Source organism: Pristiophorus japonicus, chromosome 8 (assembly GCF_044704955.1).
Source record: "Pristiophorus japonicus isolate sPriJap1 chromosome 8, sPriJap1.hap1, whole genome shotgun sequence".
In the NCBI taxonomy this organism is placed as follows: domain Eukaryota; kingdom Metazoa; phylum Chordata; class Chondrichthyes; family Pristiophoridae; genus Pristiophorus; species Pristiophorus japonicus.
The window spans coordinates 225,567,509-225,591,673 of record NC_091984.1 but is presented as its reverse complement, the minus strand read 5'-3'; the positions used below and the strand labels follow the sequence as shown (position 1 = coordinate 225,591,673).

The 24,165-nt window shown below is 47.5% G+C and overlaps 2 protein-coding genes across 3 annotated transcripts in view; one reads left to right on the top strand and one right to left on the bottom strand.

The window, feature by feature from the left end:
- Positions 1 to 24,165, bottom strand: part of crybb1 (crystallin, beta B1) — a 60,902-nt gene that overhangs the window by 11,642 nt on the left and 25,095 nt on the right. The gene's annotated exons all lie outside the window — the stretch shown is intronic.
- On the top strand, positions 146 to 18,070 carry cryba4 (crystallin, beta A4). Its single transcript, XM_070888019.1, has 6 exons — positions 146 to 214; positions 4,849 to 4,915; positions 9,017 to 9,135; positions 11,618 to 11,759; positions 16,105 to 16,247; positions 17,923 to 18,070. The coding sequence occupies exons 2-6, from the start codon at positions 4,880 to 4,882 to the stop codon at positions 18,068 to 18,070; spliced, it is 588 nt and encodes a 195-aa protein (XP_070744120.1). The 5' UTR covers positions 146 to 214; positions 4,849 to 4,879.

Below are 24,165 nucleotides of genomic sequence, written 5' to 3'. Positions count from 1 at the left end.
CTTCATGCCTTCAACTGTTCTCTATAGATCGTGACATTGCCCTATATTGTTGTGAGTACAATAAACGCTCGGTGAATCCCCTCCCCTGCTGCTGAGCCAGGGCTTTAAAGAATTCAGGTCTCAGCAACTGACTCTGCTTAGAGTGCAAGCTATAAAAACCGAGAGGAAACACACTTCTCCATCAGAGCTGTAGGTTCCACTATAGTCTGCCAAGGTGAGTGCTGCTGTGTCTGAGAAAATATACCGTGGTAATACGTCATACAGAGTAATGTGCCAACACTGCGGGGGCACTATACCAAGATCAATACTGGATCTAAATAGTTGAGGGGGGAGAAGGCCAAAGGAATGCTTAGTTAATTCAAAGTTGAGGCTCTTAAGGGGAGGGTTTATGGGTAAAGAATTGAACGTTAAACTTGTGTAGAACTCGTGTGGTTAGACCACACTTGAAGTACTGCGAACAGTTCTGATCTCCATATTATGAAAAGGATATAGAGGCACTGGTGGAGGTGCAGTCGTGATTTTGCAAGGATATCAGATATTGAAGAGATATCAGAACTGAACAGTTTAGAACTATCAGGGAAGACTAAACCGGTCTGGGGCTCTTTTCTCTAGAAAAGCGAAGGTTGAGGGCTAACGAAATAGAGGTCTTTAAAATTATGATGGGATTTGATAAGAGTAAATGTAGAGAAGATATTTCCACTTGTGATGGGTGGGGGGGGGGGGGGAGGGGGGAGGTGGTGAGTCCAAAACTAGGGGTCACCAATATAAGATAGTCACTAATAAATCCAATAGGGAACTCAGGAGGAACGTCTTTAGTCAGAGAGTGGTGGGAATGTGGAACTCGCTGCCATAGGGAGTGCTTGAAGCGACGAGCATAGATGCAATTAAGGGGAAGGTAGATAAACACATGAGGGAGAAAGGAATAGAAGGATGTGCTGATAGGTTGAGATGAAGTAGGGTGGGAGGAGGCTCGCGTGGAGCATAAACACCGGCACGGACATGTTGGGCCGAATGGCCTGTTTCTGTGCTGCAGACTTTGTGTAATTCTATGTAGAATGTTTTCTTTTGGTGTGGGGGCGGTGGGGTGGGGGATTGGGGGTGGGGGGGGGGTGCGGATTCAGTAACATAAGCCTCGATTTTAACTTGGGGCTTGAGGTGTGAGGTGTGGGGAACCGGGGAGAGAGTAGCGTGCTTGGTAGGATGGTGCAGCGCGAGGGGCCTGGAGAGGTGTTGACTCTCGGGCCTCACCTCTACGTTGGAAGAGCAGCTCCCGGGTCCAAACCCGAAGCGAATCAGTGGCGGGTCGCTGGGCGGGGGGGGGGCAGGGTTTTGGACGGCAGGAGGCCGCTGCCGGGGTTCTGAGGAAACGGCCTCGGCAACTGAGGTAACTGGTCAGGGAGAGAGAGGGTCCGTACGGCATTGTGGTCGGTGGAGGGGCAGGGGAGACTCAAGTTTTCATTGTTGGTCTGACTGGCCTATGAGGAAAACATATTTAACGGCAGGTTACACTGGCGGGTACATCACCGTGCTCGACTGCCACGATTGGCAGTTAAAATCACGTCGGTGTCTTAATTGCATTATAGGATTTCCCCTACTCCCCCCCCCCCCCCACCCCCGACTTTTACATATTAATGAGGACTCCCCCCGCCTATGATGGGCGCTTTTCCAGAGACCAAAAACAGCACAATTAAAATGGTGGTGGGCTGAATCACATCGCGGACGCAGCATGAAGCAACTCAACCAGCCCAGTCCCACCTGGGAGGAGTTAAAAATCCGGCCTACAGGGCAAGAGAGGCAGCCTGGGTTTGTATTTTCAGGGCCCAACGAAACTGAACTTTGCTCCCTCCCCTTGGACTCAGACTCAGGCCTGAAATCCTAGCGGGACTGGAAAAAGCTAAGTTGTGGTGAGGTGTTAACATTAACCAGTCTCTTCCCTTTCAGACGTTGACTAACATGCTGTGTAGTGTCAGCGCTTCCTGCTTTCAATTCTTCTTACCTCAGCTCCACGCGTTACGTTTCTTGTTTATCAGCAAATTCATTTTCCTCCCCTCTGGGGAGTATAGATTTGTTTTGGGAAATAATGGGGGCTAAATTGCCCGGCGCCCCGTTTGGGGCGCACAATTTGAATGAAGTGAAGGATTTAGCACCCGCCGAGCTGGGCTGCTAAATCTTGTTGAATTGGGCATTTGGAAGGAGAAAACGTGGCGGGGCGGTGTCAGAGGCGGGATTGGCCTCCGCGGGGCGCTGTCAGGGCGTTAGCGGGGCAGAAGCTGGGCGTGATGCTCAGCGCCACGCTAATGATGTCAGCGCAACAAGGACACGGCGCGTCACGCTAACGCACCACGCTAACGCGTCACTACATCCCGCCTCTTGTTTTAAAGGGGAGGGCCACTGCGAAACTCTGCAGCCATTTCCGTGGCACCCGCTGAGCCAGCGGGGAGGGTTTTGACCGGGGCCAGCGGCCACCATTTCAGCCAATAAAAAAAAAAAAGATGGCGACCGTGGCACAAGGCCCTCCCCCTTTAAGGGTGGCCGATGTGCCCCGGCTACCACAGCTTCTCGCCCCGTGAGAGGCTGTCGTTGGCATCGCCCCACGCTGACCTTGCGTCCTGCGGGACAATTTCCCCCCCCCCCCCCCCCCCCTCCGTCGGGCTCGAAGGGGCCATAAGGGGTCGGGGCGCACGGCGGTGATGTCATCACAATGTGCGTCCTCGCCTGGGGTGAAAACTACAGGGCGCGCCGCAAACCAGTCTTTGCCCACAAAATCCCGGGGGGATATCCCGGGGGGGGCGGGGGTGCTCTGGCTGCCGCGCTCGGGGGATAAAAAGATTAGCGTCCCATTAACTCCTGCCAGAGGCGCACCGGCGCTGTAAAAAGGGGCATTTTCAGCCTCAATATTTCTGGCTGGTGCCCCTCTACTTAAGACGCTGAGTCATGCTGCAGTCTGGTTTCAATGGCCGCAACCATCCTTCTTTGGCCTTTGGCCTGCCCAAGCGACTATTCTACCCTTATAACCCTCAATAGCGAGTGCCGGCAGGCTATTCGCAGCGTCACAGCCAAACTCAATCCTATCCTTGTCCAAACTCCAGTTTCTGAAAGGCATTGCTTTCAGGGAGCAAGGACCTTGGCTGATTTCCTTCTCATGTCAGGATCACTGACAGCCACCTGTATATTCCCTACTACTGCTGACATCAGCTCGGCCGGGGATTGACCCTGTGACCTTTCTGACCTGTATGGCTCATTGTTCACCAACTGGTTGGGCAGCTAGTTGATTTATCGCCTTTTAACAAAGTTAGAAAGAAAGACTTGCATTTCTATAGCGCCTTTCACGACCACTGGACGTCCCAAAGCCCTTTCCAACCAACGAAGTATTTTTGAAGTGTAGTCACTGTTGTAATGAAGGAAACGCGGCAGCCAATTTGCGCACAGCACGCTCCCACAAACAGCAATGCGATAATGACTGGAAAATCTATTTTAGTGATGTTGCCTGAGGGATAAATATTTGCTCGAACACCGTTGACAAATTAGATTTATTTTGCCAACCCTCTCTCCCACCCTGCTCTTCTTCGAAATAGTCCCATGGGATCTTTTATGTCCACCTGAGAGGGCAGACGGGGCCTCGGTTTAACATCTCATCCAAAAGACGGCACCTCCGACAGTGCAGCACTCCCTCAGCACTGCACTGGAGTGTCAGCCTAGATTTATGTGCTCAAGTCCCTGGAGTGGGTCTTGAACCCACAGCCTTCTGATTCAGAGGCGAGAGTGTTACCCACTGAGCCCCGGCTGACACAAAATATCGGGTGGCCATTAAAGTCGAGGCACAGCAGTCATGGAAACATTCAGAAACGTTTGCACCGTTGACAAGGGAGATTTATTTTGCCAACCCTCTCTCCTCCTCCGCTGACTCTTGCTGAGGAATGGTTCCACTGGGTATGGCAGTCCTCTGGCATTTCACCCCAAGTGGGCATTCTTCATGTGTTAGTCTGGGCAGAGAGTATCAGCCAACAATGGTGGCCACCACAGCTGAGCTTCAAATCTGTCCTCGCCCAAGGTTCATGTGGGCAAATGCGCTTTAGCATGTGAGCCATTCCCAGCTTCCTGGTCTGTGTCTAGTTGGTCGTTTTCAGGCAGAGCTACAATTGGGGCCCTGAAATTGGTTCCCTCAGACATGGGAGGGGATGAGGACATCAGCCGGGGTTGCTGCCTCTGATTGCTATCCCTCAAAGAAAGAAAGACTTGCATTTATATAGCGCCTTTCACGACCATTAGACGTCTCCAAGCACTTTTCAGCTAATGAAGTACTTTTTGGAGTGTGGTCACTGTTGTAATGTGGGAAACACGGCAGCTAATTTTGCCCTTCTGGAAAGTCTACGTGTGAGCACCAAATGAGGAGATGTAGATGTTCCACTGTGATACCCCCTCTGTGAGACAACCTGCTGCTCACTGTCTAGACTCACAGACAACGAATAGCCACTTCCACCAGAGGGGTGCCCATGCAACCATACCCTATCCTCAAGAGATAAGGAACAAAAAAGCTGAGAAACAATGTCTCAGAGACCATTTTAACCCTTGTGAGGCGATGAGAGGTTGTTATGATCTGGAACGCACGGCCTGAAAGGAAAGTAACTTTCAAAAGAGAATTGGATAAATACTTGAAAAGGAAACATTTGCCGGGCTATGGGGAAAGACCAGGGGAGTGGGACTAATTGGATAGCTTGCACAGGTCCGATGGGCCAAATGTCCGCCGTCTGTGCTGTAAGATTCTATGAAAAATAGGTGTCAACAATATAATTAACAGCAAATATTACACCATCAGCAGCATGTTAACCTTTGTTTTTTTTGTCCTAGAGCTAAAACCAAAATATAGACAAAATTCAAGATGTCTCACTGCACCAAACTCTCCAGCCACTGGAAGGTAAGGCAAAACACACTCATTCTGAGATTAAGCATGTTACTTTGACCCAGACTGGTAGCACTGAGGATGGTACCTGGCACAATATATAAGCTCTCTTTACATCCGCCTTAGTGCCATTGTTCCCATTGCACGAGTCTCCCACGCCCAATGGTAACCCCAATATAAGCTCACCGGGATCGCAAAAACCACCCACACAGTATTCCTGACAGCCAATCTTGGCAGATCTAGAGAGTTTCCATTAGGGTTACCGCCGGGAACACGACTCCTCATTGATGAACTGTGTGCATGCACGGACCTTCAGCTAAAAGAATAAGAAAAGAAAAAAAGAAAGAACTTCATTTATATAGCACCTTTCACAACCACCAGACATATCAAAGCGTTTCGCACCTAATGAAATACTTTCGGAGTGTAGTCGCTGTTGTAATGCGGGGAACACGGCAGTCAATTTGCGTACAGCAAGCTCCCACAAACAGCAATGTGGTAATGACCAGATAAACGTTTTTTTGGTTATGTTGATTGAGGGATAAATATTAGCCAAGACATCGGGGATAACTCCCCTGCTCTTCTTCAAAATAGTGCCATGGGATCTTTGACATCCTCCTGAGAGGGCAGGTGGGGTGTCAGTTTAACATCTCATCCAAGGGCACCTCTGACAGTGCAGCACTCCCTCAGCACTGCACTGGAGCGCCAACCTAGATTTATGTGCTCAAGCCCCTGGAGTGGGACTTGAGCACACCCTTCGGACTCCAGAGGCGAGTGTGCTGCCCACTGAGCCACACCTGAGGTGGACCAGAGAACAACACACAGGTCCACAGCTGCACCAACAGGTTACGTACAGCCAGGCTCATTCCTCGGATCATCATGTGGTCACTTGTTCAGCTGGAGAAGCAGCAAGTAGCAATGGGTCACTTACCCAGAAGGAACGGGGACAATTTGAGGGTGAGGGAACCTAGTTGTGTGCAGGCTCGCCTCCCGTTCCACTGGGTACGGTAGTCCTCTGGCACCTCACCCATTCCTCATGTGTTCGACGAGGCAGTGAGGATCAGCCAACAATGGTGGGCATCACAGCTCAGCTTCGGAGCTGTCCTTGCCCAAGGTTCATGCGGGCTCCTGTAGACTGCAGGAAGATATCAATGAACTGGTCAGGTGGGCAGAACAGTGGCAAATGGAATTGAATCTGGTGAAGTGTGAGGTAATGCATTTGGAGAGGGCTAACAAGGCAAGGGAATACACATTAAATGGTACGACACTGAAGTGTAGAGGAACAAAGGGCCCTTGGAGTGCAGGTCCACAGATCCCTGAAGGTAGCAGGCCAGGTGGATAAGGTGGTTAAGAAGGCATACGGAATACTTGCCTATGTAAGCGGAGGCATAGAATACAAGAGCAGGGAGGTTATGCTTGAACCGTATAAAACACTGGTTAGGCCATAACTAGAGTATTGCGTGCAGTTCTGGTCACCACATTACAGGAAAGATGCAATTGCACTAGAGAAGGTACAGAAGAGATTTACGAGGATGTTGTCTGAACTGTAGAATTTTAGCTATGAGGAAAGATTGGATCGGCTGAGGTTGTTTTCTTTGGAACAGGGGAGGCTGAGGGGAGACATTATTGAGGTGTATAAAATTATGAGGAGCTTAGATAGAATGGATAGGAACGACCTATTTCCCTTAGCAGAGGGGTCAACAACCAAGGGGCATAGATTTAAAGTAATTGGTAGAAGGTTTAGAGGGGATTTGAGGGGCAATGTTTTCACCCAGAGGCTGGTGGGGGTCTGGAACTCACTGCCTGAAAGGGTAGTAGAGGTACCACATTTAAAAAGTACTTGGGTATGCACTTGAAGTGCCGTAACCTACAGGGTTACGGACCAAGAGCTCGAAAGTGGGATTAGGCTGGATAGCTCTTTGTCGGCCGGCGCGGACACGATGGGCCGAAATGGCCTCCTTCCGTGCTGTAAATTTCGATGATTCTATGTGGGCAGCTGCACTTTGGCGTGTGAGACATTCGCCCCGGGGAGGTCCCAGGTTCCTGCTCTGTGCGAAGTTGGCTGTTTTCAGGCGGAGTCACATTCACATTTCAGACGGTCAGGGTTCGGGCCCAGCACCCACCTTGTCCACCTTGCTCTGGCTTCAAAACCAACGCAAGCCGGATCTCCATTCGAACCACAGGGTTCTTGAGCCGCCTCATAAGTCGCTACGGCTCAATGTTTAATAATTCGCGCGCGTGTGTGTGCGCGCGCGTGTGTGCGCTGCCACATGACATAATTCAACAAGACAGAAGAATATTGGCACGTGGTAGCAAGGTGAAAAGGTCAGTTAGCTTTAAGCCAAAGGGGGACGGCAGTCAATTCAGAAACAACATGAGGTGATTGGCAAACTGCCAATGGTAACCATAAAGCAGGATAATGGCAAACGAGTGAATGGAGAAATCCCCTCTGCCCGTGTGTTGCCTGGAAGGACAGCTTCAGTTGTAAGCCGAATATACACCCAGTAAACGATTGCTGTTTTAAGCACCCTGCCCTGCATTAGCTTCAGCCTTTGCAGCAGACTGCTAAATAATGGCCACATAATGATATGTAATTGCAGTCAGCAGGCAGTCAGAGGTAAATAATACGTTGCGACGAAATTGAATTGCTCAAAGTAACTAAACCTAATTATATGTCACAATCCTTAATGTGATTTCACTCAGTGCGTTTTCTGCAGCGTTTATTGCACGCATCCAGCAATAGTAAAATCTTTAACAACCATTTTAGAATTCTTTTGATGGCTTTCATTAATGTGATGATGTACGATGTGAAGGCCGTGTTGGGATTTCAACAATGTGAGCTTTTCTTCGGGCCTGCAGTTACCATGGCAACTTTCTTAACCGTAATTTTTTTTTAATTTCAAGTTGGTCTACCTAATATGTAGATACCAGTAAAACAATTCTCATTTGGAATACACATTTTACTTCTATTTACAGATTTTTAAAGCTGCGTTTTACACTGTGCGAGGCCTATGGTATGGTCCCTGTCACATAGGACTCGCAGAAGGCGGGGAAAAGGTCAAAGGCCAGGAGGACTTGCTAACAGGTCTTCCTGTCTGCAGCCCTTAATGACACCCATGCTCACACAGGTCCAACACAGTATGAATGCAGTGTTAAATGATTACAGCACACTTCATACTGGCAGTGAAATGTCCAGGACATCTCTGTGGGTCTTTTTCGAAAATAAATCACAGCCCGCAGAAATTTCTAAATCTGTCATTGATACAACGAGCACTTTTGTTACTATTTTTTCCTGCAATACAAGTGATGTAATATTGGTTTAAACCTGCATCTTAAAGAAAGAAAAGAAAGACTTGGATTTATATAGCGCCTTTCACGACCACCGGACGTCACAAAGTGCTTTACAGCCAATGAAGTACTATTGGAGTGCAGTCACTGTTGTAATGTGGGAAAGGCAGCAGCCAATTTGCGCTCAGCAAGCTCCCACAAACACCAAGTGATACTGATGAGATAATCTGGTTTTTGGTATGTTGATTGAGAAATAAATATTGGCCCAGGACACTGGGGATAACTCCCCTGCTCTTCTTCAAAATAATGCCATGGGATCTTTTACATCCTCCTGAGAGAGCAGTCGGGGCCTCGGTTTAACATCTCATCTGAAAAAACGGCACCTCCGACAGTGCAGCACTCCCTCAGCACTGCACTGGAGTGTCAGCCTTGGCTTTTTGTGCTCAAGTCTCTGGAGTGGGACTTGAACCCACAACCTCTGACACAGAGGCGAAAGTGCTACAGCTGACAATCTTAGGTTACGACAAGCCTGTATGTTGGCTCTCTGCTAACATTAATAAAAAGATCTTTTTTAAAAAAAAACCCTCATTTCAAACCAGACTGCAACAGATGTGATGCGTCATGAAATAATGAGGCTACTTCCTGAAGGGGGTCTTATTACTTCCTTCAATTGGGTTTTGGTGACTTTGCAGCCAAAATACACCAGACATTTTGTACCGCTGTCTAGTGAAAACAGCTTTGCGTCTACACAAATTGTAGCATATAGCGAACTGTAATGCAGCTTACGATCTAACACCGCCTTTTTTTCTTCCCTCTTCCGCTCTGCGGCAGATCATTGTTTGGGATGAGGAGTGCTTTCAGGGCCGTCGGCATGAATTCACAACAGAATGCTACAATTCCATGGAGTTCGGATTCGAAACCGTGCGCTCTATGAAGGTGGAAAGTGGAGCGTGAGTATCTAGCAGATTGGAAAGCAGCACTGGATTAATCCAAGCGAGTTTACATAACAGTAAGAGGCCACAGAAAGGCGTCTAAAATGGACACCCTGTCAATGCAATGAAAGCTAACTGGTGTTCCACTACGAGACGTCAGTGGCTCTCCTTGCAACTGCTCCATCATATGTACCAAGTGTGCTGAAGAGAGTTGTAGGTTGGTCATTATTGGAACACCCTTTTCTCTGCTTTAAATCCATATATCCAATATTGAACTCTTAAGAATTAGACACGGGAGTCTGTTTTCAGAACCCCACTACCACTGAAATCCCGACTGGATCTTGGATTGAACCTACATTGGTGAGTGAGAACTTTCAAATTCATCAAAACATGTGATTTGCTGTGTTGAAACTTATATTCCTTGCCACCGCACGTTAAAAAAAAATCAACACACGGGCATCTTCCACCCTTCAACATGTGGTTCGGGACCTGGAATATTAGGTCCGTCATTGAAACACCTGTGAACTTATCTGTTTTTGGCGTGGAAGCAAGTCATCCTCACTTCGAGGGACCGCCTATGATGATGATGTAACACCACAGTAGGAACACCATCACCATGGGGACTGCAGTGGTTCAAGGACCATCACCTTCTCCTGTGTTGCGATCTTACTTGCGTCACCCACATCCTTGAGAACAGCAAAAACAAGGTGCACAACGATTGTGTTTGACAGCTGTGATTCACAACTTTATTTTCTGGGTGATGGAGTTGGCCCCCCAATGGCTGGGGAAGATTGATAAAGGCCAAGAATTAAGAAACTGCTAGCCTGTATCGGTAGCCAGAATAAAATGGAAGCTAGCAGGAGACAGGTTCTGCGTTGCTGTTTCAACAATAGGCCCTGGTCTGGAGGTGTCAAGGATAGCCGGCTCTGTAGATGACTCTCAGTGATTCCAACATCTCCACTTCGCAACTTAACAGCGATGTTGCTGAAATCAGAGCTGCTCTCATCGGCCTGTTAAACCTGGCTGCAATTTCACTGTTCTGCCCCGAATAAGTGTATCAGTTCCCTATTTTACTGTAGGGAAGGTGCGTAACTGTGGCCTGATGAGTACACCTGCGGGGGAAAAAAATTGTGAATCCTAATAATCAAGGCTCATAGTGTAGAGCGCCAACATAGTTGAAAGTAGTAGGACACTAAAGCAATTAATCAAATAGTTTGCTGCCACTAAGTTTGTTGTAAAAAGCCTCTAGCGTGCAAGAAGAAGGAGAAAGTGAGGTTGCTGAGGGGTTCCACCATCTTGAGGTCCTGGGATAATGATTTGTATGTAGTAGGGTGTGCAATAGGCTTAATGACAACAGTGAAAAGAAAAATTATTGGCATACAATTAATTACATTAAAGTGCAGTGATTGTCGCTATGTCGACAAGTACAGCGACCATTTTGCACGCAGTTACATTCCACAAACGGTTACGCTAGCTTAGTGGTACTGTCACAGGACTAGTGATCCAGAGGCCTGGACTAATAATCTGGGGACATGAGTTCAAATCCCACCACGGCAGCTGGGGAATTTAAACTCAGTTAATAAATTTAAAAATCTGGAATAGAAAGCTTGTGTCTGTAATGGGGATCATGAAACTACCGGATTTATCATAAAAACCCATCGGGTTCACTAATGTCCTTCAGGGAAGGAAATCTGCCACCCTTAACCGGTCTGGCCTATATGTCACTCCAGACCCACAGCAATGTGATTGTTTCTTAACTGCCCCTCTGAAATGGCCTAATTGTATATGTTGGTTCACCACCACCTTCTCAAGGGCAATTAGGGATGGGCAATAAATGCTGGCCTTGCCAGCGATGCCCACATCCCAGGAAGTAATAAACAAAACAGCAATGAAAAGGACGACCAGTTAATCTGCTTTTGGTGGTATTGGCTGAGGGAGGAGTGTTAACCAGGAGAATTCCCTGCTCGCCTTCACATCGTGTCACGGGGATTTTAATGTCCACCCGAACCACTGGAACAGGCAGACAGGAATTCAACTCAATGTCTCATCCAATGCATCGCTCCCTCAGCGCCACACTGCAAGGCCAGACTAGATGACCAGCTCAAGTCCTGGAGGAGCATTTGGCCGTCACAACCTCTGGCAAGAGTGCGACCAACGGAGCCAGAATAAGCTTGCAGTGATGAAGGAGGACAGTGTAGAACAGAGTATTTGGATCTCAGAAGAAAGCAGGAAAGGAAAGTTCTGGTTTTGTTGTACAGAGTGGAGGTGTCACCTCGAAAGCGGAGATGGCTATCCCACATTCTGGACATCAGCCACATTGAACTGGTTAACTCGGCCCACTCTGACTCCCTCCATTCCCCACACTGGAGCAGTTCTTCTTGTCTGAGCCAAACACTGTCCCACCGAGGGCCATCAAACCTGATTGGAACGGGTCTCCGAAATGCGGTGCATCAGTGACTTACTCGGAACCTTTATTGACCTTCTTGTGTTTTCTCTGTAGCTGGATGGGTTATGAGCACTCAGCCTACCAGGGGCAGCAGTTTGTCCTGGAGAGAGGGGAGTACCCACGATGGGAGAGCTGGAGTGGCAGCAATTCCTACCACATAGAGAGGCTGACCTCCTTCCGACCAATTTCCTGTGCTGTAAGTATTTCAAATCGCCCGCTTCTTGAGCAATTGTGGGCACAAGTCCGCAATTCAGAATTCAGGAGAAACTTCTTTGCCTAGAGAGTGTGGAACTCGCTACCACAAGGAGCAGTTGAGGTGAATAGCACAGATGCCTTTAAGGGGAAGCTAGATAAACACTTGAGGGAGAAAGGAATAGAAGGTTATGCTAATAGGGTGAGGTGAACAGGGGTGGACTAGTTGGGCAGAATGGCCTGTTTCTGTGCCGTACAATTTATGTACTTCCATGTAATACAATGTAAGCACTGGGGAAATCTTTCCATTATAGAGAAGAAAGCATAAGTAGGAGTGAATAATACAGTTGGGGGATCAGGCAAGGTTATAAAGCAGAGGTTAAACAATTAAGGCGAGAAATTTGTTTGGAGGGCTCCTAAGGCGCTAATGTCGGGCGGTTGCTAAATTTAGCACCGGAAGGTTTTCTAGCGACGGGAATAGCAAAATTCAGGGCTGTGCCCTGAGAGTGGAGTGCTGAGGGAGGCGTCCCACACTTCTCTCGGGGCGCTAGGCCGGGTGAGCGACCGAATATCCCGTGCTAAAGAGCCGGCTTCGTAGCGCCCTGAGAGAGGCCTCCCAGCAACAAAAAAAAAATCGGAACCAAACAACAAAAAAAATCCCCAATACATTACTGACCCCAAATAAAGTTAAATCGCAAAAATAAAAAATAGCAATCACACTCATGCAGTCATTCCTTCCCATAGTGCCCCGGGACAGCTCTGGTGTCACTAGGGGGCGCTACGGGTGCCGCGCAAAACAAATGTTGCTTCCATGTCTCCTCTACGCCGCCGGTACAGGCACACTGAATTTGCCGAGCGGCACTAATGCCAGCGCTCAGGGCTGCAAACCCTTTAGCGCCTCTATCCAACCGAATTTCTCCCCTTTATTATTTGAACACAAAGGCTAGAATGCCATACGTACTAGCTCTTTATCCGTACTATTATGGTCAGTGCACCTTTGAACATTTCTTTCTTGTTCCTCCAATGATACTGTTCTACACCCTGTTCCTCCTGCCTGGATTCTCACTGTGTTAAAATTAAGACTCATGGCACAATGTCCTACTCGAACTCATTCCTTCCCAGCACCTCTAAATGGTAGAACTCCCTATCTCCCTCAGTCTTCCCTTCCTCCAACAGAGTATTATAGAAACATAGAAATTTACAGCGCGGAAGGAGGCCATTTCGGCCCATCGTGTCCGCGCCGGCCGACAAAGAGCCGCACGGCCCTCGGTCAGCAGCCCTGAAGGTTACATATAAATCTATGAACAATGAACAATGGCGGAAAGGTAAAGAGCACCCAGCCCAACCAGTCCGCCCCACACAACTGCGACACTCCTTATACTGAAACATTCTACACTCCACCCCAACCGGAGCCATGTGATCCAAACTTGATGTCACCGACCTTCGATTTACCTCATCTTCTCTCTTACCCTTGGTTGATGCATGGTGTCATTCACTTATGTTCCTCAGTCATAAAATTACAACTTTGCACATTTTCACTTAGATGAAAATGACGTTTTCTTTCAATTCCGTCAACATACCAATGCCACATCATGACGTGCTGGAAAGGGTTGACCAGTGCACATTAGCATTGAGGATTAAGTAAGCTCAGTAACTATGGAGTTATTGGTAAGTGGTGGAGCACCGGAACTGTCCACACATTATACGACGAGAACTAGGGATGAAATATGAAGTGGCTCGTCCTTGTGGGTTTTGCATTGGTGCTGGGTCTGGAAAGATTGAGCAGAGTCAATTCAAACAAACACTTGGAGCTCTGCCTTTGGTTTTAAATGAAAGGAGGATATTCTTTCAATAGTAATTTGGTGTGGTCTCCAGGAACAGGATTGGTTCAGTTCAAACCTACCTCATATCTGCCAGGTTCATTTGCTCTCAAATTGTAATGTTGTTGGCTTAACCATACAGTGTCGATATTTGATGTCTCCATGATAAAAGGAGATTGATTGATGTCCTGTTACTGACTGCTCCATTTTGATCTGGGTGGAGGAGTGGTGAGAGATCGGGGCCCAGGAGCGTCGTGATCGCGGACCAGGATGGTGAGGGTTCGGGGCCCAGAAGAGGCGAGGGGCCCAGGGGCAGCACAGGCCAGCCCACACTGCGATCTATGGACAGTAGGAGCATGTGTGCGCACTAGGTCCGTGCAGCAGAGCTTGGTCTCCAGTCGTCCTGGTTAACCCTTGCCACTGGACCAAGACCTAGCTCTGTCGAGCCCGTGTGGTGGCTGGTGTGCAACGGCCACCCCACGTTAAAAAAATCCACCCACAGGCATCTTCCACCCTTCAGGATGTAGTTCGGGATCTGGAACATTAGGTCCTTCATTGAAACACTGTCAACTCATTCCTTTTTGGCGTGGAAGCAAGTCATCCTCGCTTTGAGGGACTGCCTATGATGATGACTAGGCCAATGCAACAGAGCCTGGTCTCCAGTCATCTTGGATCCCCTTGCCGTTGGACCAAGACCTGGCTCTGTCATTCCCGTGTGGTGGCTGGTGTGCAACGGCCACCCCACGTTACAAGAATCCACGCACCCTTCAGTATGTATTTCGGGACCTGGAATGTCAGTTCCCTCATTGAAGCACCTGTGAACTCATCCCTTTTTGGTGTGGAAGCAAGTCGTCCTCGATACAAGGGACTGCCTAATACTACTCCAGTAACGATAAACGGGCATTAATGGTTTTGAGAGATGGGTGATAAGAGGGCAGCGTCAGAATGCACCATTCTAGGGCCCTGGATTCTTAGTGAGAACACTGCAGTTTAAATACCCTTCTTGACTGCCATTCACACTCGGGCTCTGGCTCCACCCTTATCCTACAACAACAACTTGCATTTAAACAGCGCCTATAACGTAGAAAAATGTCCACAGGAGCGTTATCAAACTAAATTTGACACCGAGCAACGGAAGGAGATAGCAGGACAGGTGACCAAAAGCCTGGTGAAAGAAGTAAGTTTTAAGGAGCATCTTAACCAGGGGAGAGACGGAGAGGCGGAGAGGTTTAGGGGGGGGGATTTCCAGAGCTCAGGGCCTCGGCAGCTGAAGGCACGGCCAGCAATGGTGGAGCGATGAAAATTGGGCTGTGCACACAAGAGGCCAAAATCAGAGGAGCGCAGAGATCTCGGGGGGTTGTGGGGCTGGAGGAGATTACAGAGATAGGGAGGGGAGATTTGAAAACACGGATAAGAATTTTTAAATCGAGGCAAGTGCGTCAGCCGCAACTACTCTTTGCCTGGTATAACCCAGAGGTCCTGAGCATTGACAGGCAAAGTGACAATATGCTTGCCGGCAACACACCCAATGCATCAGTTATTATATTCATGGCTCACTTCAGAACATCAGCACATAGGCCAGGCAGCTCACAGGTGCAATCCCCAGTCTCTGGTGCGTTAGAAGTTGTCAGTTGGGGTGTTGGAAGGAGTGTTATAATTGCATTCTGTGCGCCTGGGGAGGAGATAACGCAGCCAGGATTCCCACTTCTGGTCACGATCCAATCAGGCAAATTGTGTGTGTGCAAATGTTGGGCAAGGGCGGGATAAAGCTAAACAGTAACACCCCCATGGCCAAATAGCCTCGCCGACACGCTGGCCGAGGTTTTCCAATGGCAGCCCATTCATTTTACGTGGAGTACTATCATCGTTACAATTCAAAAATCTAGATTTCAGTATCAAGGCCCATATATCCACACTGGGCAGTACTGAGGCAATGGAGGGTGGCCAGCCATACCCAGAATGAATTGACAGCTCGAACAGTGTTGGATAATTAACATTTGGAGCACTTCCTTTTTCAATTCTGCTTGCCATGGTGCATCTTGAGATGTATGCAGATGGAAAAAAAAATTTTCTGGAATGAATTGTTTACAAATCCCTCCATGGCCTCGCCCCTCCCTATCTCTGTAATCTCCTTCAGCCTCACAGCCCCCTGAGATGTCCGCGCTCCTCTAATTCTGTCCTCCTGAGCATCCCTGATTATAATCGCTCAACCATTAGTGGCCGTGCCTTCTGTTGCCTGGGCCCCAAACTCTGGAACTCCCTGCCTAAACCTCTCAGCCTCTCTACCTCTCTTTCCTCCTTCAAGACGCTCCTTAAGACCTACCTCTTTGACCAAGTTTTTGGTCACCTGCGCTAATTTCTTCTTATCTGGCTCAGTGTCAAATTTTTTTTTGTCTTCTACAATTTATTGTGAAGCGCCTTAGGATGGTTTTACTGCGTTAAAGGCGCTATATAAATATAAATTACTGTTGAATGTACATGACAGAAATGAGTTATCCGAATAGTTTGATTGATGTCTCCTTTCTGCAGAACCACCGTGAATGTAGGATGACCATGTTTGAGAGGGAGAATTTCCTGGGCAGGAAGGGAGAACTGAGCGATGACTACCCATCTCTACAGGCCATGGGCTGGTGCAACAATGAAGTCGGTTCCTTCCGTATCCACTCTGGCGCGTAAGTGCTCCCAACAATGACATTCTATAATTTGGCCCCGCAAAGCACATCCCTCTAGTATGCTAGCTCTGCCAGTCCAGTATCCAATTATAACTTTAAGTCCCTTAAGTCTGCATCTCTATTACCCTGTCTACTGCTCAAGTCGAGATGTTCTGAATTCCACATCGTAGAATCATATCATCATACAGCACAGCAGGAGGCCATTCGGCCCATCGTGCCTGTGCCGGCTCTTTGAAAGAGCTGGCCACTTAGTCCCACTCCCCCCTGCTCTTTCACCATGGCCCTACAAATGTTTTCCTTTTTAGATATATATCCAATCAAGTGCATCCCACAACACGATAATCTGTTGGGTCCTGTCATTGCTACAGTTGGAATACAGCCCAGACTGAGGGCATGCAAACCTCCCTTCTGCTGGGTATAAGGATTCAATCTAAAGGGAGTGTGGGCACCTTCAAACTAGTTTGCTTGTGGGCACATATGCACACCGCAAACTGCCCTGGATTTGGCAATAATCGGCAACCTCGCTCAGGAAAGCCACAAGGAGGGCTGGTGTGGTAAATAGAAATGTCACGCTGGGACATAGCAGGCACTTTCCAAAGTAAGACATTTAACCTGTTTGTGTTGTGTCTGAGCCGGGTGTGCCTGAAATAAGAAGGTTGCTTTTCCCATTCCCCAGGACACTCATCCTTTACTTATGTCATTGAAACATATAAAACGTATAAAATTCTTACAGGGCTTGAGAGGGTAGATGCTGGAAGGATGTTTCCCCCAGGTTGGAGAGTCTAGAACCAGGGGTCACAGTCTCAGAATAAGGGGTCGGCCATTTAGGACCGAGATAAGGAGGAATTTCTTTACTCTGAGGGTGGTGAATCTTTGGAATTCTCTGCCCCAGAGAGCTGTTCAGTCGCCGAGTATATTTAAGACAGAGGTCGCTAGATTTTTGGATACTAAGAGAATCAAGGGATATGGGTTCAGTGCAGGAAAGTGGAGTTGAGGTCGAAGATCAGCCATGACCTCATTGAATGGCGGAGCAGGCTCGAGGGGCCGAATGGCCTACTTCTGCTCCTAATTCTTAAGTTCTTATGTACTTAATAGGCCTAAGAAAAATACAAGTGGCAAACTTAATATGACATCAACCATTTGAACCCCGCCATGATTTAAGTGTAGTGATCATTTTCAACCCAAAATTATGAATATTAAATGGAATTTATTGTATTACTATGATGCAAATCCGAGCACTGGATAGAGCAGTGGGTTAACACATTAAACATAGAAACATAGAAAATAGGTGCAGGAGTAGGCCATTCGGCCCTTCTAGCCTGCACCGCCATTCAATGAGTTCATGGCTGAACATGCAACTTCAGTACCCCATTCCTGCTTTCTCGCCATACCCCTTGATTCCCCCTAGCAGTAAGGACTTCATCTAACTCCTAACTATCCTCTCAAGCCCTAAAGAGATTGAAATGCCGTGCAGCCTGGCTGTGAGAGTCTGAAGAGGCGCAAACATAAAAAGTGCAAATATATCAGGCGTCAGACATTGGTTCAGGTAGTGCCCCGTCCGTATAATTAACATTGAAGCGAATCTACTGGGACAATGGTATGCAGTGGTGAAACGTATTTAGCCGCCGGTAACAATTTTGCTTCTCCTCTCCCCCCCCCCACCCCCTTCCCCCAGGTGGGTCTGCTACCAGTATCCCGGTTACCGTGGCTACCAGTTCATCATGGAGTGCGACCGTCACGGCGGGGAGTACAAGCACTGGAGAGAGTGGGGCTCCCACGCCCAGACCTTCCAGATCCAGTCCATCCGTCGAATCCAGCAGTAAATGAGTTCCGGCGGCTGTCTGCCCACGCACGCCAGTTTTAATCTTCAAAACAATATGGAAATAACAAATAAAATAAAAGTTTCCATTCTTTGTTTAAAAAAAAATGACTAGTTTCGTTTAATCGGTATCTATTGCAGGGAGAAGGGCTTAAAGTAGACCTGCGACCAGTCTTTTAGGGGGTCAGAAATTCGGTGGGTGAGCGCCACCATTTAGCGCCCCAGAGGGGTACTAACGGGGCGGTAAGCATCTCCCGCCCAAACTTCAGTGTAGCTTTAGCGGCGGCGCCGACAGTTTGCGCTGCTGCGCTGGCTGGCTCCGCCCACTGGGTGATGTCACCAAGTGTGCAACTCCCCCCCCCCCCCCCCCCCCCCGTAGCGCCCGGCGCTCAGTCCGGCAGAGAAAGCAGTCGGTACATCGGCGATCCCGGAGAGCGAGGTAAGTGGAGAAGTGTAATTTATTTAACTTCTAGTTATTTATGGCAGCGGCGGGGAAGTGTGGGCGTAGGTCATTGACATTTTCAGTGAGATTTTTTTTCCGCATCTTCAAACGCTGGGATGTCGGCATCCGAGCAGCAAAAATTGAGTCAGCCTCCTGCGCTATCGTAGCACCGCTGTGCAACACCCCCACACCCCCACACCCCCCGCCGGTATCAACACGGACACAAAATTTGTTTTGCGCTGCACCTGTAGCGCCCCCTAGTGACCCTGCCAGAGAAAGCTGGCGTGCAGAGTTGTCCCGGGGAGCTAAGGGAAGGAATGACTGCACGAGGAGAGTGTGATTGATATTTTTTTTTTGCAAGTTAACTTTATTTGGAGGGGGAGTACTGTATCGAGAATGTTTTTTGTGTTTTTTGTTCCGATTCTTTTTGTTGCAGGGAGGCCTCCTTTAGGGCGCTACGAGACCGGCGCTTCAGCACGGGATGTTCAGTTACGCACCCAGCCTAGCGCCCCAAGAGAATTGTGGGACGCCTCCCTCAGCGCTCCACTCCACTCCACTCTCAGGGCGCACGCACTGAATTTTGTGGTTTTCCGTCGCTAAAACTTTTCCGGCACTAAATTTAGCGATCGCTCGACATCAGCGCTTTAGGAAGCCTCCACCTCAATTTCTAGCCCTCTTACAGGCTAGACCGGGTAAGGATGGCACGTTTCCTTCCCTAACAAGGACAACTGTGAATCAGTCAGGTTTTTACGACAATCCAACAGCTTCATGGTCACTTTTACTGAGACCAGAACTTAAAAAAAAATAAAAGCTGAATTTAAATTCTCAAACAGCCATGGCGGGTTTTGAGCACATGGGCTGGAATTTTACTGGCACTGAGGAGCCCGCTGTTAACTCACCTCCACTCTAGCCTCCCAGATGTCAGATCTGTCAGCGCGTAACAGACCCGACACCAAGCAGCGGGGGAGGCAATGTACGTCATTAAGAGGTAGTTAAAAGCCAATTAAAAACCATTTTACCCTCTACTTACCATTTTTCCAGCTTTTTGACAAGGTTCCCAGCACTCGGGGATCACGTCAGGTCAGTTGGTCGGGTTTTCAATGAGTATACATTCTTCTGAATAGTTGACAGCTGCAGATGTGGTAGAGAAACATAGAAACATGGACATAGAAACATAGAAAATAGGTGCAGGAGTAGGCCATTCGGCCCTTCTAGCCTGCACCACCATTCAATGAGTTCATGGCTGAACATGCAACTTCAGTACCCCCTTCCTGCTTTCTCGCCATACCCCTTGATCCCCCTAGTAGTAAGGACTTCATCTAATTCCCTTTTGAATATATTTAGTGAATTGGCCTCAACAACTTTCTGTGGTAGAGAATTCCACAGGTTCACCACTCTCTGGGTGAAGAAGTTTCTCCTCATCTCGGTCCTAAATGGCTTACCCCTTATCCTTAGACTGTGACCTCTGGTTCTGGACTTCCCCAACATTGGGAACATTCTTCCTGCATCTAACCGGAGTAAACCCGTCAGAATTTTAAACGTTTCTATGAGGTCCCCTCTCATTCTTCTGAACTCCAGTGAATACAAGCCCAGATGATCCAGTCTTTCTTGCTAGGTCAGTCCCACCATCCCGGGAATCAGTCTGGTGAACCTTCGCTGCACTCCCTCAATAGCAAGAATGTCCTTCCTCAAGTTAGGAGACCAAAACTGTACACAATACTCCAGGTGTGGCCTCACCAAGGCCCTGTACAACTGTAGCAACACCTCCCTGCCCCTGTACTCAAATCCCCTCGCTATGATAACCAACATGCCATTTGCTTGCCTGCTGTACCTGCATGCCAACCTTCAATGACTGATGTACCATAAAAGCTACCATTTCACAGCTGTTCACTTTCCAATCTCAGAAGCTGGAGACTTCAGGATTTGGAAGACACACTTGAGCTTTATGCAAGTTGGAAGTGTTTGGAGTAAACTCTCTATCCACTGTTACTTCCTTGGAACAACCTCTCTCACCATTGACAGATCGCTTCTGTCATCTCAACCTCACCTGTCATCTATTCCATCAGCATCGGTGCCATTGAAAAAAATCTCACCTTGGCCCTCAGAATTCCAGCGTGATCAGCCCCAACACCAGCATCATCAGATACACCAGCAGCAACAACAACAACACCAACCTTCTCCACAATCACCTGATGCTGCACAGGACACAGGGCATCAGCACCTGACCACACTGCTGCCCGGGAGGCTAGAGATGGCCTCATCATGGCCGCATTTACTTCAGTTGATGCTGTACACCCTGTCTGCCACATGATGCACCAGGTTGGCACCACCCCACACCAGCACCATAAAGCATCCCTGTAATTTGCTGCAATAATGAAGCATACCAATCTCCCAGGAGCTCAATTTATTTCTGTTGAAAAAATTCAAATCCAATTTTTAAAGCAGCCTTTCTCTGGGACAAGCACATTTTGTTTATTTATAAAATGTATATAAAGTGGGCCAGTGGGCCTGTATACAGGAAATGGAATATCTGAACACAGTGATCGTTCATCAGCAGAGACTTCAAATAGCTCAATGTTCCAAACCGTTCGGTTTATTTATCGTTATATTTTAGGAATGTTTAAGTCAATAATTGAAACTTTCATTCTTAAACGAAAACACGTAACAAGGAGGAAGCTGCATTGCTTTTAAAATTTATTCACAGGATGTGGCTGTCACTGGCAAGCCCAGCATTTATTGCACATCCCGACACAACTGAGTGCTTCGCTGGGCCATTTCAGAGGGTAATTAATAGTCAAGCACATTGCTGTGGGTCTGGAGTCAGACATAGGCCAAACCGGGTAAGGGCGACTAGGCTTGTATTCAAAGGAATTTGGAAGAATGAGAGGGGATCTCATAGAAACATATAAAATTCTGATGGGTTTAGACAGGTTAGATGCAGGAAGAAGGTTCCCAATGTTGGGGAAGTCCTGAATCAGGGGTCACAGTCTAAGGATAAGGGGTAAGCCATTTAGGACCGAGATGAGGAGAAACTTCTTCACCCAGAGAGTTGTGGGCATGTGGAATTCTCTACCGCAGAAAGTTGTTGGGGCCAGTTCGTTAGATATATTCAAAAGGGAGTTACATGTGGCCCTCACGGCTAAAGGGATCAAGGGGTATGGAGAGAAAGCAGGAATGGAGTACTGAAATGCATGATCAGCCATGATCATATTGAAGGATGGTGAAGGCTCGAAGGGCCGAATGGCTACTCCTGCACCTATTTTCTATGTTTCCTTCCCAACCGGTCATGAGTGAACCAGATGGTTTCTATGCCAGTCATGCTCACTTTTCATGCTCACCATTACAGATACTAGCTTGTTATTCCAGATTTATTTAAATAACTGAATTTAAATTCCCCAGCTGCCGTGGTGGGATTTGAGCTCGTGTCTCCGGATCATGAGCCCAGGCCTCTGGATTACTGGTCCAGCTACCGCTCCGCCGTGTTAAAATGTGAAAAGAAAATTCAAGCAAAATACTGCAGTCCCATTTGACATTAGGCTGCCGTGAGTTGTTAAGATATTTCAAAGTAGGGTCTACCCAGGGCCCAGTGGTGTTCCAAAGCGACTGCTGCCAGAGAAGATGAAGCAGTTGCGCGTGTGCAGTTACAGAGTTTTTCCGGTTGTTTGCTAACGGAAAATATTGTCTCCAGTACAAGGAAAACACTTCGAGAGACAAAAGAGGGGAAGGCGGGGGTTGAAAAGAGATAGACACTACCGGAACAGAGCTGCATCAGGAAAAGAAAATCTGTGCCAGCAAAACTCAGTAAACATCCATTTTATATTAATATTCATTTTTTTATTACAGTTCTTCTCCTTTCGCTTCACGTTTTGGACTCATTGTGTATTGTCCCACTGAACTGTGGCTCAGTGGGCAGCACTCTCACCTCTGAGTCAGAAAGTTGTGGGTTCAAGTCCCACTCCAGGAACTTGAGCACATAAATCTAAGCTGACACTCCCAGTGCAGTGTTGATGGAGTGCTGCACTGTCGGAGGTGCCGTCTTTCAGATGAGATGTTAAACCGAGGCCCCGTTTGCTCTCTCAGGTGGACATAAAAGATCCCATGGCACTGCTTTGAAGAGCAGGGGAGTTATCCCTGGTGTCCTGGGGCCAATATTTATTCCTCAAGCAACATCACTAAAACAGATTATTTGGTCATTTTCACATTGCTGTTTGTGGGAGCTTGCTGTGCGCAAATTGGCTGCCGCGTTTCCCACATTACATCAGTGACTACACTCCAGAAGTACTTCATTGACGCTTTGAGACGTCTGGTGGTCATGAAAGGTGCGATATGTCTTCCTTCCTTCATTCCCTCCCTCCCTCCTTTCCCTTCCTTTCTGAATGTTTGCCTTTTAAATGATTATTTTAGTATTAGGGTTACCCCTCTTGGCCGCTTTAATACAACCATGAGTACTCTTCAGAGTCACAAATTGTTGTGCCTTTTTTAAAGAGATCAATTTCAAGCTTGACTTGTTTCCTGTATTCTTTTCATCCTTAAAGCAGGTTTAAAGGCCAATTTTATAGTTGATTGTCAGGGCAGAACGGATTTTGCGAAGTGCAAGGCAATGGATACTGGCACTCTTGCCCCAGCTTTTGGAGACGTTCAGGCCTTCAAGATAAGACATTTTAAAAAATCAAGAGTTAAATTTAATCATGTTAATAAAATATGTGTAATGTATGCACCTGTGAGTATGCTCACAGGTTTGTAGAGCTGAAACAAATTTTAATTTGACTGTAGCTCAAAAAGTTTTATTTGTTAATTTGTCGGTTCTAGTGCCCCTTTAATAAGAGGGCAGTTGTATTAACGTTACTTTAAAATAATTGAGGAGCTGTTCAGTTGGGAGTGGCTTAGCCAGTCACATGATGTTCACAAGACTCAATAAAACCCCAACCAGTTGGGTTCAGGGGATCCACGATGAGGCAGGTGATTGGGAGCCTGGTGGATGAACTGGTAATGTGTCATGTGATTGTTTAACCTTTGCTAATAAACCAACTAGTTCTTAATAGCAATGTGTTGCTCTGAATTCTTAAGCAAAGTACCCATGAAGCAAATACATTACAATATGTCATTTTCTGAATTGAGTTTCCCTCAGCCATTATTTTGGATTAGTTATTTTAAGTTACCGAGGAAAAATGGCAAATGAAAAACTTTTCAGAGAGAATTTTGAGAATACTCTGGGAGCCCAGTGGCCATATTGTGCAGTGTGCTGGATTTACATTCCATTATAAACGTGGACATGGAAATATATAATTTAAAGTTGACACAAAAACATACAGGAAGTCAAATGGTATAGACAGGAAGTGCATTCAGTCATAAGGTTTTATCATCTTACATATACACATATATTAAAACTTTATATATATGTATAATACACACACACACATCACGAGGCAAAATATTTCCCACTGGTCATGAGGTGCACATACCCCAATCAATGTAACCACTAATGAGCAGGACTACTCCGCTCCATCCCCAAGTCGAACTAAACCCCAGAACCCAGGGCAAAACATGCTGCCTTGGGCCCTCGACCTAAAGCGTGCCGAGTCAGGGTCATATCATCATCATGGGCAGTCTCTTGAAATCAAAGAAGACTTGCTTCCATTCTAAAAGTGAGTTCTCAG